General features: G+C 37.9%; 1 protein-coding gene across 1 annotated transcript; it reads right to left on the bottom strand.

The window, feature by feature from the left end:
- Positions 1-1,178: 1,178 nt before the first annotated feature.
- Positions 1,179-16,281, bottom strand: LOC129729527 (glycine receptor subunit alpha-3). The gene is made up of 6 exons (XM_055688159.1): positions 15,941-16,281; positions 3,392-3,481; positions 2,805-3,259; positions 2,493-2,728; positions 2,081-2,431; positions 1,179-2,021 (listed from the first exon to the last, which is right to left on the bottom strand). The coding sequence occupies exons 2-6, from the start codon at positions 3,469-3,471 to the stop codon at positions 1,812-1,814; spliced, it is 1,332 nt and encodes a 443-aa protein (XP_055544134.1). The 5' UTR covers positions 3,472-3,481; positions 15,941-16,281; the 3' UTR covers positions 1,179-1,811.
- Positions 16,282-16,446: the final 165 nt, after the last annotated feature.

The raw sequence follows: 16,446 nt of genomic DNA, 5'->3' as shown, positions 1-16,446 counted from the left end.
GACATCAGATTGTTATTTGTGTTTTTGCAAGCAATGTTCCTCCACACAACCAAACAAACTGTCGAAGAAGAACTCCTTTCACAATTAGAGGAAAATATTGACGAAGATATTATTTTTCAGCAGTGGGTGCCCACTGATCGTTGCAACTTGGAAACAATTATAAAGCCTGTTGACGAATTTATTTCGTATTTCGTTGAGAAAATTGATAAGCTTATAACTCATGACTTCATTTACAAAAATCAGTCTCCATTTCCTAAAATTCTCGTGATTCGCGACTTTTCGGAAAATTACTCATTTGTTATCCAAAATGCAGCTCAGGGTTATCATTGGAATAATTCTCAAGCAACAATTCATCCATTTGTAATTTATTATAAGAGGGATGGTAAATTAGAAACTGTAAGTTTCATTGTAATATCAGAAGTTTTGACGCATGATACTGTGGCTGCCCAGCTATTCATATCAACATTGATTGATTTCAAGAAACAGAAAATTATTTTCTCAAGAATTATTTTTATGTCAGATGGAACAGCTGCTCATTATAAAAACAAACAAATTTTGCGAGCCTGTGTGATTTCAAATTAAGGCATAAATTTGAAGTAGAGTGGCACTTTTTCGCAACATCACCTAGGAAAGGTCCCTGTGACGCAATCGAAGGTACTCTCAAACGAATGGCAAAGAGAGCAAGTCTTGCGCGAGACTACGGAAATACTATTAAAACTCCAAGAGAACTTTACGACTGGGCAGCTCAACAAACAGACAAATGTATAACTAAATTAAATTTCTGCTACATATGCAAGGAACAGTACACAAAAATGTCAGAGGAACTAGAAGAATTATTCACTCAAGTACAACCTATACCTGGAACACAGAAATTTCATTCACCTTTAAGTAATAATCAAATAGCAGTTAAAAGATATTCTGGTTCAGAAGATGACCCAAAAATATTTATTGTATTTAGTAGTGGTAAGAAATAGAGGCTAAGTGATTCTGTTTGAAAATAAAACATTTGAATTATAAAGTAAAAAAATCGATTTTTTCTTCCACATTAACACCATTTTCATAGGTAAATTTATCAGGTAGGTTCATAAGATGTGAGAAAAGGTTTCGTGATTCTTTTTTACCATATAAGGTAAAAGACGCCTTCTCGGTGTGCAAAATAATCAACACATGTGCAATCGTTTACTAGTGGTATATGCATCTTTATTTAGCGACCTATTTCTATATATACAAAACTGAATATTACGTGCTTATATCCTGGCTTTTACAATATATTTTAACAAGTAACGATAGCTCAAGATTATAGGAGTTACTTTAGATGAAGCTCTAGAACATCTACTCTCGAATACAGCCTAGGACGAGTAATAATACTCTCTATGGTCTTGGTTAAACGGTTTGGTTTTAGTATGCATTTCCACTGATACTAATCGTACGAACGATTGCTTTTCTTGGTCACAACATTACAAGATTCGACCATTGTGCAATTACGAACAGTGTTCTTTGTGCCAACTTGTCGGCTATGGTGCCTACCAGGTAAAATTATTTTTTATTTTTGTTTCTTGAGATTTCCCCCCGTTTGCTATCGGTTTGAAATCGTTACGATGGAGGCGCGTGGTGTTTTTGGAATTTACAGTTTTTATTTTGTAGTTAAAATAGTCGTCAGCCTGAATCAAATTCTGGCCGACGAGAATTGCGAAATTTTAACTTACATTGACCTAAGAGTAAATCGACGCTTGCTAAACACTTCATGCCGAGAAATTGTTTATACAAGCAGTTTTTTCTTAGCTAAAATGCATTTTAATGGCATAAACTGCTTAAATGTACTCGTAAAACATGATCCAATACGCTGCATTGAGCACCGTGAACAGTAGGGGAAAAAAGACCCGGGAGAAGCGATCGACGTTGATGGCTCGTGTCAGGCGTATTTGAGCCGGAGTCAGTTTAGGAATGGCGGACGCTGGTTTACTCGGTGGTGGAGGAATCGTTTGAATGTGTGGTACGGGTGAGAGTAGCATGGTGCTTTCCTGAAATAAATGCATTCGATTTACTATCAGTGGGAAACTCATCAGCTAAAGTGGCTGACCTGTCTTTGAAAGGTATTGACCCTGGGTGCTTCGTTGTGCTCCATTGTTTTACTGCTCCGTTTGCCGTTCTTTATGGAGAAATCGAAGAATCGATCCAACTTCGGGGGTGGTGGTTCTGGCTTTGGTGGCCCAGAATCACCGAGGACAATGTTGACCAAGCAGTACTCCATCAGGGCCATGAACACGAACACAGTACAGACGGACATGAATGCGTCAACGGCTTTAAGGTAGGACACCGGTGGTAATGACGCCTGAGACTTTGCGTGTTGCGTGGAAAGTGTTAGCAGCGAGGTTACTCCCAGTGTTACCCGGGCTGGTGCGGCTTCCGGTTTGATCCAGAATGATACCCACTGGTTTAAGGAAAATAACTTGAGTATGTAGTTCAGATGAAAAAAAAATCTGGTAACTCACCGACATGATCACAATTAAGCACGTGGGAATATAGGTGTGGAACAAATAGTATCCCAGTCGCCGTTTGAGCACGAATATTACCTCCAAACAGGTGAAGTTTCCCGTTGAGTACACCTGGGTACAGTCCGCAGTGTTGTTTTTAACCAGTGCCAGCTGAGGCAGCTCTATGTTTTCATCCACAACGAGAGGTACGTCGGTGTCCCACTGGAAAATTAGATCGTCCGTTGTGTGCGATACTATAGAATAACACGTTAGAAATCTTTTACTGTCCAACCACAATTTTAAAACAACTCAATAATTGCCTATACTCACAACTTTCCATCTGCAATTTGCACTCCTGCGTGTCATGTGGGTAGATCAAGAAATTCATCGCACACGACAGCCGCAGTGTCAGCTTAACCATGTACAGAATTGTTTTGTCCTTGTAGAGCCACATGTAATGGTTTGGAATGGTCATGGTCTGGAACGTAACCGACTTCGCGTTCTTGAAAAACGAGTCCGGTCGCCACATATTTTTCAGCCATTCGACCTCCAGCAGCCGATACTCGGAGGTCATATTCTCCGGCAGCCGCAACCGATGATCCTTCCAGGTCTGGGCGAAGAAGATGTCCGCTGCGTACGTCATCGAGGTTTCGTCGATCGAGTCGAGCCCCATGACCGTCACGTGGAAGAACACCGTCGTCGGTTGACCGTCCTTCTTGGGAGGACGCATTTTATCATACAGCTTTGGATCCTCCGGGAGGATGTCGTTGAAGGTGAGGCTGGTTCTGTGGCATTTAGGGTGGGTTATAAGATCATTCGAACGAAGCAAAGTAGGGCTAAAGTACATAAAACGCGGAAGCATTGAATTCTCTCGCATTTTCTCTACTTTTTCCCTCTACTACACCGCTTATACTTACTGGTAATGCTGTCCGGCGGTGCTTGTGATACATGCTGCTAGTGTAGTGATTAATAGAAGTGTGTCATAATCTACAAGCATGACCTATTTGCTGTAAGAAATGGAACACACTACAATAAACTCTCAACATTGTGTTTGTGATTGGTGATTGCTTCCAACTGATAGAATGCTAGAAAACCTTTTCGTTTTCCACCGAATTTCTTGAGAGCAAACAAATAATGGGCTGTTAGTAAATTGATGATGGCTATTGAAAATAAAACCTGGAAGTTTTCTCGTTCCAAAGCCCAGAATTGCAGTCTCAGAGCTATACTTTATTACAGCATTTGTGTGCATCTCCAGTAGCATAATTTACAAGCTAGCGGAAAAGCGCACAAGAGGAAAGTAAATTAACCAGTCAGCGGTTTCACTTCAACAACTGCTCTTGATATCGTCCTATTATGTACCATTTAACAGGCATAAAAGCGAACGCTAATGCGCTCTGCTACGAGCTTTTATCGGTATACTACATGCAAGCTGGAATGACTACGATTATAAATAAAGAATTGAATAGGAGATAAAGTTGCTTGAATTCGTTGTTAAACATTTATTTTCATTACCTAGTAAGTCATCCCATTTGAATCAGACACTAAAGACCTGCGATTTCAATTTGTTTGCGAATTTGGTGCTGCTTTTGTCTGTTGTGAAAAGCAAGAATGTAAGTTTTATACGTTTTAAATACTCGGAATCGGAGTTAAATTTTCATCTAATTATAAATATGCGATCTATGAATTGCAGTTTTATTTGTATTCCGTATAACAACAAATTTTGTATTTAACTAAACAGTATTTCGTTTTTTTCACACAACATTCATTTGACACGGCACATTCAAAATATTTCGTATTTCGTCAATAACTCCAGAATAAAGCATTTTTACGAAGAATTGTAAAGCTTGCAGAATATTGTAGCAAATGGATCAAAGAATTACCCATTCTTCTAATTTCAGGCTTTATTGCGAAAAAATAGTTAAGTTCTTGTTTATGAAAACATTGTTCATCGTAGACACATGTATTGCCAATTTTTCTGGCCGCGAAATCTGTGTCGGAAAAACTGCTCGCACGACATAAAATATACCCATTAATCATTAATCAGAAGAGGCTGTCATCGGATAGAGTGATGTCAGGATCCTACAGCGGAGGAGGTAGGACGTCCCATTTCAGCGTTTCCAGATACGTCTTGACGACGTTGGCAATATATGGTCAAGCGTTGTCGTGCAAAAGGATCACTTTGTCGTGTTTACTCTCGTAACGTGGTCGTTTTTGCTTCAACGCTTGGCTCAAATGCATCACTTGTCGTCAGTAGAGAGCTCATGTTATAGTTTTATCTCCAAGTCTGCGTCTACGATTTTTTTATAGCTCCAGGACACTTCATGTTTACACCAAAATCGCAATTTTCGTAACATTAAAACCATGCAATCTTCGCCATCATGCTTGTCTTTTCTCCTCAGAAAATCTCAGAAAACGGACCATGTGTATCTGGCGAGCTTCCAGAAAGCACCGCGGTGAAATCTGAAATCTCTCTCATGCGAGACAATGAACTATGGTGTACATTCTCACACGTATGGACATCACAATAATTGCACAGCAGAGCTATCTGCGGAGCTTTTTACAGTTTGTTTCTTGAGCATGACAGAAGAGGAAAAGGAGAACAAAAAATAGATTGCGTTGCTTGTGCCGGTCGAGTTTACTCTGGTCGAATTCGTTTTCGCTGTGTAGCTACACGAGGACTACACTTTTGCCCGGTAAGGTTTTTTTTTCCTCTTTCGGGAATACTCGCCAGTGGACACTGTGGTGTACTTCTGCGTTTTCTCTGTAGAGTGATTCACCCCTCTTGTTTCTATCAGATGTGGGGTGAGCTGGAAGTGTGTTTGTCTCTCTGGAAGTTGGTTGAGACACTTTGGAGTGGAGAAAGAAGCAGTGTGGTGAAAGCATTTGCTACACGCAGGCACATACTGATAGGGAAGTGCGCGGCGAATTTTTTCTCCGCTCTTTCCACATACTGAGGAGAATGACAAGCATGTTCGCTATAAGGTTCAACCATCAATTAGAGCGAAAATCAAAAATTTCAGCGAATGACGCTTGGGCGGCTTGAATTCCGATTTTTTCACACAACAAAACAAAAAAGACCAACTGAAAAATAAAAAGTGTGATGATTTGCAGTTGTTGATTATTAACTACTCTTCCAATAAGTTTTTTTTTATGTGACCTTTTTCACCGACTGTCAATGCTGGTGCCAGGCGGTTTTGTATAACTGGTAGAAAGAACTGGGTTTGAAGCTCATCTTAGGTATAAAATGTGGAATTTCGTAAAGCAGTTTATCTCACTGATATTATTTCTTCCGTTTTGAGGTGTATTCGGTTGTACAATGCCTAATATGCCGCCCAATATGGGTACTTTCGGAATTGGGATGATGCCCAGAGACCCGAAATCAATTTTAGATGTCATTTTGACTTCCGGTTCCGGAAAACTGTCTGAAATGCTCTACGAATAATCCAAATATAAGTATTTCCCAAAATGACATTATGTTCAGAGGTCAAAAATCAACCCCAGCCGCTAATAGTATTCCCGACATCCAGAGGTCAGAAATTGATTTCAGACGCCATTTTTCAATCCAAAATGGTTATTCCGGTTTTTGAAGGACAGCGAAAAAAAGGGCGGAAAACATACAACATTGCGGAAACAGGGTGAAGTCCGGAGGTTAGAAAACTATTCCAGACATCATTTTAAAATTCACGATGATTATTACTTTTGGTGTTTTGGGGTGAAAACAAGTTAAAATGGTTAAATTCTGAGACCATAAAAATATCGAAACCGGAAATCGGCTCCAGATGCCATTTTGAGATCCACCTTTGAACCTTCTATCCCGAGCTTTTCTCGAGGTGGGTTCGCATTCTTTAACCGTTATGTACTCGGCAGGGTACCCGAGTAGCTTTTCAAACTATATTGCTTAAAAAAAAAAACAAAGATAACCTCAACTCAGCCAGCTGAAACTTATGGAATGCTCCAAACTAATGGAAATAAACCATTTTCCATCATCAGACTGTTTATAGCAGCAGGACGGGGGTCGAAGGGGAAGGCTTCGAATTTGTTTACCCCATAGGTACTCGGCAGGGTACCCGGGTACCCACAAAATGAAATGCTTCTTGCTTTTTCATTTCTCGACCGATTTTCGATCTTGGTGTGTGCGTGTGTTTAAATTGCCGAGTACATAACGGTTAATCATCAATTTAGAAGTTAATTCTGTTTTTTGACGTATTCTGATATTCTCTTTATCAATTTAAAAATGACATAGTCTCCCCGTCCCAATAGGTCAATTTATGTTTCCTTCATGAACTAAGACTAATTTGATGCCTTGAAGGTAAAGGTTTTTCGAAAAGTTTGAAACAACCCTTTTTCCTAAACAATTCCTGAATCTGCTGTTAGAACGTAGTTTAAACTGATGTCTTGAAAGAAAACATGCTGGTGGAAGCAACAGTACCGTACAGTATATGTGTAGCAGAGAGTTGCAGGCAAGCTTAGGAAAATGACTGGAGAGCGACACTATACTGACGACTTTTCTCTCTTTTCACTCTAACAGCCTCATGCATGAGCTATTCTTGAGAGCTCATATACAGCTACACTGCCGGTAACCGCAAGTCAGTCCCATCTGTAAAAATGTTAAAACGAGAAAACAGCTTCGAAAGATATTTCATTCACGCTCAGTTATCACTTATTTAAAATGAATTATTTTTACAATATTCATGCTAAAATATAGTTTGCATACTAGCCCGCACTAATTACGTTGTAAAAACCATTGATATAATTGATTTTATGATAAAACCCTTGAGTGTGACTGACTTGCCGTTACATTCTACACCGAAGAGAAAAGTAACCGCAAGTCAGTCACATTGCCATGTTGAAACTATTGTGCGTGTTGTTTTTCGTTGCCGTGGAAAACTGTCAATCCTTCGCTGTAAGGAAGTGTATGTCCATGAGAACCTTTTAAGAAATGTCAACGTTGGAAAATCTCATGATGTACGGAACCGATGAAAGCTTATCCGGTGAGGACTCGGATAAAAAAACTGAAGCCGGAACTGCAGTTGGTTCATCCGACAACAAATGTCAAGATGATCCAAATCCATTTGAGGTTTGAGCATCACCTTTGGAGATTTCTTGGAACGATTCCCTGGATTCTGATGGAAATTTTTTCGATACTCAAGATTTTGCGGATAGATCCACGAAGAAGCGAACCAAGAAAAAAAAATGACTTGAATTCGTATTAGCAGAAAATTGCTCCACTTAAATTCATCACCAATTCAAACTAAAAAATAATCCCAACAATTGATAATTATTACTAGATAACTTATTTTCATCTAAACGGTCGTATCGAACTCATTTTTACTCCCCATTCATTTTACTGTTGTATTATGCATTTTTTGTTTTTGTAAATCTGGACTGACTTTCGGTTATTTTTCTTCTGGGACTGACTTGCGGTTACTTTGCCTAAAGTGACAATTCGACTTGGTATTGATTTCCACTTTTGTTGAACAAACCACTATTTTTTATCGGTACATCTGAAAATATACTCAAAGCTAGGCCAAAATACGATGCTAACTCAAAATTGACAAAATTACAGATGGGACTGACTTGCGGTTACCGGCAGTAAAGCTTACACAAGGCAACGAAACTGTCTTGTGTTGTGTACGACAGCTCATTCTTGCGCATGTATTTTGTTCGTTCGGACATGACAGCCTAGTTTGCTCATTTTGAGGATGTCCTGTTGCTGTTGACAGCCTGCTGATCGGCTGCGGCTGTCATCGACTCGCATTTTTTCGTTTCTCTCAAGGGGATGGCAGCCCTATCTAAACTCTACACGTTCGGCAGTAGGCAAAATATCGGGGCTTTATATAAAAATAAAGCCAAGAGGCAAGCGCCCAGCAAAAGTTCCATATACTTATCACTTTAGTCGGGAAGACTCTTCACTCATTCAACATAGAAAGAGATAGCATGTTGCCATCCCCCTGGTTTCTCCTTTTTCACAGGCCGGTGGCATATTGAATACAAGGTAAACCGTTTCCATTGTTGATATTGTTCCCCACGTAAGAAAAAACGTGCTTTGCAGCATCTCGCTTTCTTACTGTCGTGAATCATAATCACCTGGCATCCCGCTCGGATTCGTGCTGAAGGATGTCGGAAGATTATAGGCTGTCATTTGCGACAGCTTGGAAGAATCAACATTCATAACGAGATGAAAAATAACAGCCCGTTTGAAGTTACATGTGTGCTGTCGTCAGTTGCTGTCGTACTGTTTACCGAACGTGTGGGGAGCAGAGGGAGCTGTGCAATACAATGAGAGCCGGATCAGTTGAAAATTTGCTGTCATTGTCTTGCAGTCATTTTTATAACACTGGTTGCAGGTCTCTCATCTTGTATGACTGCAGCTTACACTTCTATTCATACATTTCAGCGGGGCACTTTTATTCGTACTGCAGCGGTACTATTCGTTTTGCAGCAGTACACTTCTATTCGTACATTTCTATATGTGTGCAATCGAAGAAAAACTGCAATACTGCTGCTGATGCTAATTTAAAGTTTATCTCATGCATATGATCAGTGTTGCAAATTTTCACTGTCAGTGATAGGTTCTCAGTTGAAACTATCAACTGCGAAAATCAGTTTCAGCACGAACGAGCTGAAAGTGATAATTACTTTCAGCTCCAATCAGTTGAAGGTGATAATGCTGACTGGCAGCATTACTGTGATTTCGCACACGCTGTGCCACTTTAGCGATGTTTATGCGATGGAGGATGAAGATGCCTACCTACTCCATCGACTACATGCAATGGATTGGCTCAGATCAAATAATTTCGACATTAATTAGGACATATCATTTATTTCACTGATATGATTTTCACTGATAGTTGACTCGGGTGACACTCAATATCAGCTTGAAGAGAGTGAGAGTGAAACTGCTGTTGTATTATTTTCATTTTGCAGAATAATCCAACAATACTTACGTTATCACAATGAACGGTTTTGTCTCATTGAACTCAGATTAAATCAAATTTATTTTATGAGTCTTACTCTGAAAATAATTTTGAGGCCGTTTCTTAGGCACACCAATACGGAAACCTTAGAACAAAACAAAATTTTCAACAAGTTCAAGCAAAGCATCGTAGTAATCAACAATTACAACGAAGTCAAAGTTTAGAAAAATCATTCTTGTTTTTTGTTTGACAAGTTTTTTCATTGAATAATTGAATTCACTGTATTAAAAGAAAGCTTATATACACACTTAATAACAGAGAAACTGGATCTCGAGCTCGGCAAAAAAACATCCGAGTCCACTCGGCAACTTTGGATTCAACCGATATTTCAGCAAAAAAATGCTGGCTGCCGAAAATCGTCAGATCATTTTGCTGAAACTTCGTTCAAAAAACTAAGCTTGACGAATCTCGTCTCTATTTTTTACCACACTTATCGTTAAACACTGTTGATGCCGAGGTCAGCAAAAACATTACTGGTATCTCGGCATAAATTTTACTTGTTGCCGTGTTTCGGCAATACAGCTGTCATTCTCATGAACGAGTTGACGCCATTTTTCTTAGTGCAAATTTATGCGTGTTACGTGTGAGCAAACAGGAAGCAGATACAAGTTTGACTGAAATTTGTGCAAATTACAAGTGTTTACAATCCGGTAGCCGAAAAAAATGTAGTTCAGATTGGTGGGAAGTGGCTGGAACTCAAAAAGTGTAGTTTCAAATCGTGTGAATATAATATTGTATTTGTTTTACGGATAGGCATTAGACGTAGTTTTAGATTAGATGTTTTGCTCAATGCCCTACTGGCGAGCAGGATAAAGATAAGTATTCAAGATTTAGTATGAATAAATTTCTTTACGTACTAGAACTCATCGAGCTTATAATTTATCTTTTGAAAGAAAACTACCGAATTCACAGCGAAACTATTCTCTGCGATTGGATTCCACTGAAAAAAAAACGGCTCTTTACTGTGTCGAACATTCAGCTTATATAACCGAAAGGTCGTTAGACCGCTTCTCGGTTGGATTTGCCGAGAGCATAGTCAACTGTGTACCGCGATTCTCGGCATAAAATGACATCTGTCAAATATTGGTTTTCCGAGATTCTCGGCAAAAGAGATTCAGCCGAGATGGTTGCGGAGCATTCGGCTGTCCTAATCTCGGCACAAACAATGCCGAAATTCGGCGAAATTTTTTAAGTGTGTGCGTATACTATTTGTTAAGTTATGAAGGGAAAAACATCATCTGACAATGTTCAAATGTAAAAAAGATTCTGAATAGATAAATCTTAGTAAATGGATTTAAAATTCGCAATGGGATCTTCTATATATTTTTATTTTCAGGTATTTACTCTTTCGATATTATGCCGGTCACAATTATTCACTGAATATCGAAGATAAAATTAAAGAAAAATAACTTATAACCTATAATCGTTGTAAAAATGTTCAATTCTGGTTGAGTAGGTCATGATTTTAACGGTAACCATATTCATGAGATAAACTTTTAATCACCATCAGCAGCAGCATTGCAGTTTTTCCTCACGCGAATAGTAGTCGTGTACCCCAGCAATGATAGACAACGTGGCCAGTATGCCAGATAAATCTGGATTTTGCCAGATTTCTGCTCCACTTATACTGTACGGTGCTGTTGCTTCCACCAGCATGTTTTCTTTCGAGACATCAGTTTTTATTACGCTCTAACAGCAGGTTTAGAACCCTTCACCTTCGAGACATCAAATTAGTCTAAGTTCATGTAAGAAAACATAAATTGACCTATTGGGACGGGGAGATTGTTAATTTTTTTTATTGATACAGACAACATCACAGGGAAAGGTTGGTGTCTATTCATGTCGTCTGTGCTAGGAATGCTCGCATGTGATTGATTCATCGTTCGTCTTTGAAACTATTTATCGTAGCGATTTTTACCGCTTAGCAATGAAATATAAAGATGATAACTATTAGGGTGGGGAATCGTTATATGGAAAAAACGATACTTGATGGCGGAAAGCCAGAACCAAGTTTTTTTTGTTCTATTTGGGGCCCCAAACAATCCTGAATTTATCGGAAGTCGATAGGTTTTGTCTCCGTTTGGCGCATTGCATTTCAAATTTATATGGAGATTTGTATGGAAAAACCAACTTTTATGCATTTTCCATTCTAAAGAGCTCAAAATTGCTCAAACCATAGGTTTCATAACGTCAAATGGTAGGTTTTTTGATGCCTAACAACTTGGCCGATGACACTAAAGAGCTAGGGTGTCCCAAAAAAATGCTAGAGCTGTTCAAATTTGAAAATGTCGAAATTTATGTTGTAAATCATTTTTCTGCCAACACTGCCAGTGTACCGGCGTTAGTCAGATTTCCATCAGAAGTAACCTCTGAAACACGTTATAGATTCTTTCTACGCTTAGAATATTGACATAAATTTGTTTGCTTGATCCAGCTGAGTGTACAAACTCGTAACGACAGGTTACATCTGATGGGAATCTTACTGACGCCGGTACATTGGTAATGCTGGCAGAAAACAAGATTTTCTGCGTTTAAATCGACATACTCAACTTTGAACAGTTATAGTTCTTCTTAGGGACATTCTAGCTCCTCAGTGTCCTCTGCAAAGTCGTTAGGCATCTAAAATACTATACTTTAACATAATGTAATGCATTATTAAAGCATTATTGAGCTCTCTTGGAAGGTGAGCGCAAAACAGTAGGTTTTCCCATATAAATTTTAATACAAATTTGAAATGCAATGCGCCAAGCGGAGACAAACTAAGTTTAGGGTTGTTTGGAACCCCAGAAGGAACCAAAAAACTTGGTTCTGGAAAATTGATCACTTTCCCCAATCCTAATAACTATCTTATTACAAAACTGTCTAAGATTTTATCTATCCAACAAAATATTGTTTATTGTTATCCATCATGTGGTTATGCTGTTATTATCGTTTGAAATCTGACGGCACATCTGCCAGTTTCAATTCCAATTTTACAGAATGCATCCCAGTACAGAAAAAAGTCGTAGTCCCACGTCAAAAATAATAGGTTATTTAGCCAAATCACTCATATTCTGTGCTAATATCAAAAGTAAGGGGGAAAAGCGGGCTCCAACCTCCCCTTTTATGTCAGTATTTTTTATTTCGTTTGTGCAGTTCTCTTCGAAACGGCGTTGAAACAAGAGACATTGCGAAAGTGAATTTTACAGTTCAAACTAAACTGCAGAAAAAGCTGGCACGGTAAACCATTTGAAAAGCGAAAATTATCCGTTTTCAACTGTGTATACTGTCCTACAAACCTTAACAATAATCCCCAGTGGCAGACCGGCCAAAGTAATGCACAAAAAAAAGAATTCGTTCATCTTGTCTGAATCTTGAATAAAGCTTAGTGATTTGGCCATCATTCAAGATGTGTACCAGAACGAACTATCAATTTATAGCCAAAATATGCAACCCAGCGAATTTGCCTTAGTGTCGCCTAATCGAATAATTCTTTGGGATTTTAAGTTCCTTGGTGTACAAAAATAACTGAAGAGCAACAAACTGCAAACAGATGATCGAGAGAAACATTTGAAAAATCGACGTGAAGGCCGTACAGCACTCCTATTCTGACATCAGGAAAAAGTTTCTTCGGAAAGCCGAACATTAACACTACCATTCTCAAAAGTTCATATTCAAATAATGACTGTATCTTCATTGAAAATAAATCAGTTTCTCATTATGTATATCTACCTTTTTTGACAGTAATAGAAAAAATCCAAAATTTTAGTTGTGGCCTGCTACCATTTCTCTTGAATCACGTCTATATTTCGAAAAGACATCACATCAATAATGTTGCATTCGAAAAATTAACAATTAGTTATCTCACAAAGCTTATTTTGGAGAAATCTATTTTTTCAGGTTAGCTAAACATTGATTGTTGTCTAACCATGGAGAAACGAGAGAAAAAGTTAAAGGTTTCAAAGATTATGAAAAAGTTCAAAGGTTTGTTAAATTGGTATGATGTCTTCAGCAAAGTTGTAGTTAGTGATTTTGTCTTCACCGTAAGACAGAAAAAAAAGAAAAAAAAAGAGAGCTTCGTAGCCGCAAGGTTACAGAGTCCGCTTTGATAAGCGAGTGGTCGTCAAAGTGTCAAAGTCAAAGGACTTTAACATGGGTTCATTCTCAGGCTCTCTACTACATACTCTTCCTTCAAGCTGAATTCTATAGTACCCTTGCCGACTTTCATCCTAACAAAAAAAGTCCCTCTTATAATAAAACTGTTCTGAGTAACGTATAATAGTTCTCTTCAGGGAATTGTAATTATGACGCGGTCTTGGCTGGAGGAACGAGGTTTCGATACGACTCCTTCCTCTTGACAAAAATATAAGTCCTACTTATAATAAACCTGACCAGAGGTGAAGAATTGAGTGCCTCTTCAGGGAATTGTAATTGTGACGCGGTGTTGGTAGGAGGAACGAGGTTCGATAAGACTCCTTCCTCTTGACAAAATAAGTCCTTCTTATAATAAAACTGATTTCAGAAATATTTACCCTCTACAGGGAATTGTAATTGGCGATATTGGCACGAGGAACGAGGTTTCGATAAGACTCCTTCCTCTTGACATAATAAGTCCCTCTTAGAATAAACCTGGCCAGAGAGGAACGTTAGGTGTAGCCTCAGTTCAGGCAATTGTAATTTGGTGATATTGGTAGGATAGAAAAGAGGCTCGGTATAGTAGAGCAGTAGGCTTGAAATGTAAGGGTAAACTCTCACACACAAGCACAGATATAAATAAAAAAAAAGCGTATCATTCACTTCAATAGTGATACTGCCAATAATATGAAGTGCGGAGTACAGATAACACCTGGGCAATATCACAATAGATCAAAATGTCTCTGGTCGCAGTGATGAGTCTACACAGAGAGAAAAAAAACAGAAAAAAACAAAAGTAATATTATAAATTTAATACCTATCTCAAAATTTTTTTTTCAAAGTGATAGCTAAACAATTTTAGTTGTCTGAACGTGGAGTAAATAAACATTAAAAAGTTAAAATTTACCAAAAACAAAGAAAAAAAAACAAAACTGAAAAAAAGTAATTCTACAATTTGAAACAACAATGTTGACTAACTACATTGTGTAGTTTTCGTAGAGAAAAATCAGATTTTTTGAGAAGTGGTATTCTAGATATTTAGTCTATAGTCATATTTCTGTGTTTTTTCCTCATTTTATTCTGCCCTTCGTGTTTTTCTAAAAGAACAGAAATATTGTCTACAACGTTGCCGAAGCCATCGAACAAACCGTTGCGGCTTTATTCTTATCTTTTTTAAGAAAATTTTATCTTTTTCCGAATTTCTCTATGATCAGAAACAATCCATGTTAATCTAAACTTCTGTAGTTTTTATAAAAAATGAAATTTTTTGCGGTATATATTTCATTTTTCGAAAGACTAAATTATTGTCTACATTTTTGCCGAGAACGTCACATCGATCAAATAAAACCTTCTGGCTCTTAAAATGTTTGAATGATTCATTATTAAACCCAAAATGGCGATTCTGGTATTTAAAAATCAGCGTAGAATGGTCGAAAAATATGTTCACATAGGCACTGAAAAATTCGCTCACTCTGGGTAAAAAAAAACCCACGGATATTTTGTACGGCAATGGAAAGTTGCGGAGAAAATTCAAAAATAAAATTAAATAATTAAATTGAAATGAAAGAATTTCGAAACTAAAGCAGGTCGGTATTTTCATAACTTCACACAATAATGATATCGGTAAATTAAATAGATAGAGGTGCGTTATCAATTCCTTGATCACTTGATATTTGTTGACAACATTTCATCGTCTTGGGGCGTGGAACTTATGTTTTGGATAATATTTTTAGTATAGAATATTTTATAGCGTATTGACTTCAAAATTCCTTTACATGGGTTTCTAAATTCCGCCGCGGAAAAAAACTAGCGTTATATAATTTCTAATTGAAATGAAACTTTTTCAGCACTTGCATTAACTGTCACGTTTTAGACAGGAAACCGTCAGCGCCAGATACAGTTTAATACTTTTGATTGTTGGGTGATTGTAACCACCATATTTTTTAGTTCGAACAGTCCTGATAAACTTAAAAACTCCAATTTATACTGACTATCTAGTCACTCACTACAATAATTCCAAATAAAAAATAATGAGAACGCTGTAAGCGCTCTTTTAATTTCAGTACTTCTGCGTTTTATGCTGATTTTCTAATTTTCTTAAATTTTTGCTTATATTTATTTCTGCTAAATTTGAGATTTTCATTTTTGTTTATTATCAAAAAAATTTTGCGAATGATGAGGTTTCAAACTTTGGAACAGTAGAAAGGGCCACGTTTTGCTTCATATTGATTTGCTTAAATTCCAATTCTGACAGGAACATATAGAGAAAATTTGCACAGGTTTTTTATGCTAAACTTAGAAGAAATCGCAAAAGCTGCACTAAAATTCAGCAATTACCAAACAAAAAAATTACACCTTCGGAAATCGTCGACTTACAGATTGCTGCTGCACTACTGAACGCTGAAGAAAATTATGAAATTATTTATCCAATCGACCGCTTGACGAAAGGTGGCACTAACTAGTAGTTTGTTCGCTCATTTAACTCGATTACACTTATTCACACAGCTGTTCACTCATTTAGTACATGTAATGATATTTTCATTTAACTCCAAATCGTATTGCAGCGTTTAATCCAAAGGTTATCCATTTGTCTAATTGACAGCAATTGTTTATTCCGATTGCACGGATTGCACAGACTTTGAAGATCAACGTGTTTTCTATTGCTAGTCCCGATCCTGTGGGGGCGAGTTTTAAATTTGAACTAAGCGTTTTTACGACATTGCCGGTGTTTAAATAGACTCTCGCTATCCCTCCGCTTGAGCCGTCGGTCGACAGGAGGAAGGAATGCCTTTGCCTACTGCAGTTGCCACTGTCGAAGCGATGCGTCCTTGATCCCCCATTGTTGTTGATTCTTCTGCTGGTGATTGCTGAAAACAGGCATT

The sequence above is a fragment of the Wyeomyia smithii genome, chromosome 3 (genome assembly GCF_029784165.1).
Source record: "Wyeomyia smithii strain HCP4-BCI-WySm-NY-G18 chromosome 3, ASM2978416v1, whole genome shotgun sequence".
NCBI classification, from domain to species: domain Eukaryota; kingdom Metazoa; phylum Arthropoda; class Insecta; order Diptera; family Culicidae; genus Wyeomyia; species Wyeomyia smithii.
This window is presented reverse-complemented; position numbering and strand designations above follow the sequence as displayed.

Bases quoted from the DNA above. Each gene is read 5' to 3' on its own strand.
- LOC129729527 (XM_055688159.1), bottom strand. From the start codon at position 3,471: ATGCTTGTAGATTATGACACACTTCTATTAATCACTACACTAGCAGCA. The intron at 3,260-3,391 runs GTAAGTATAAGC...TAAATGCCACAG, and splicing joins ACCGCCGGACAGCATTACCA to AACCAGCCTCACCTTCAACG. The intron at 2,432-2,492 runs GTGAGTTACCAG...TCCTTAAACCAG, and splicing joins GCTTAATTGTGATCATGTCG to TGGGTATCATTCTGGATCAA.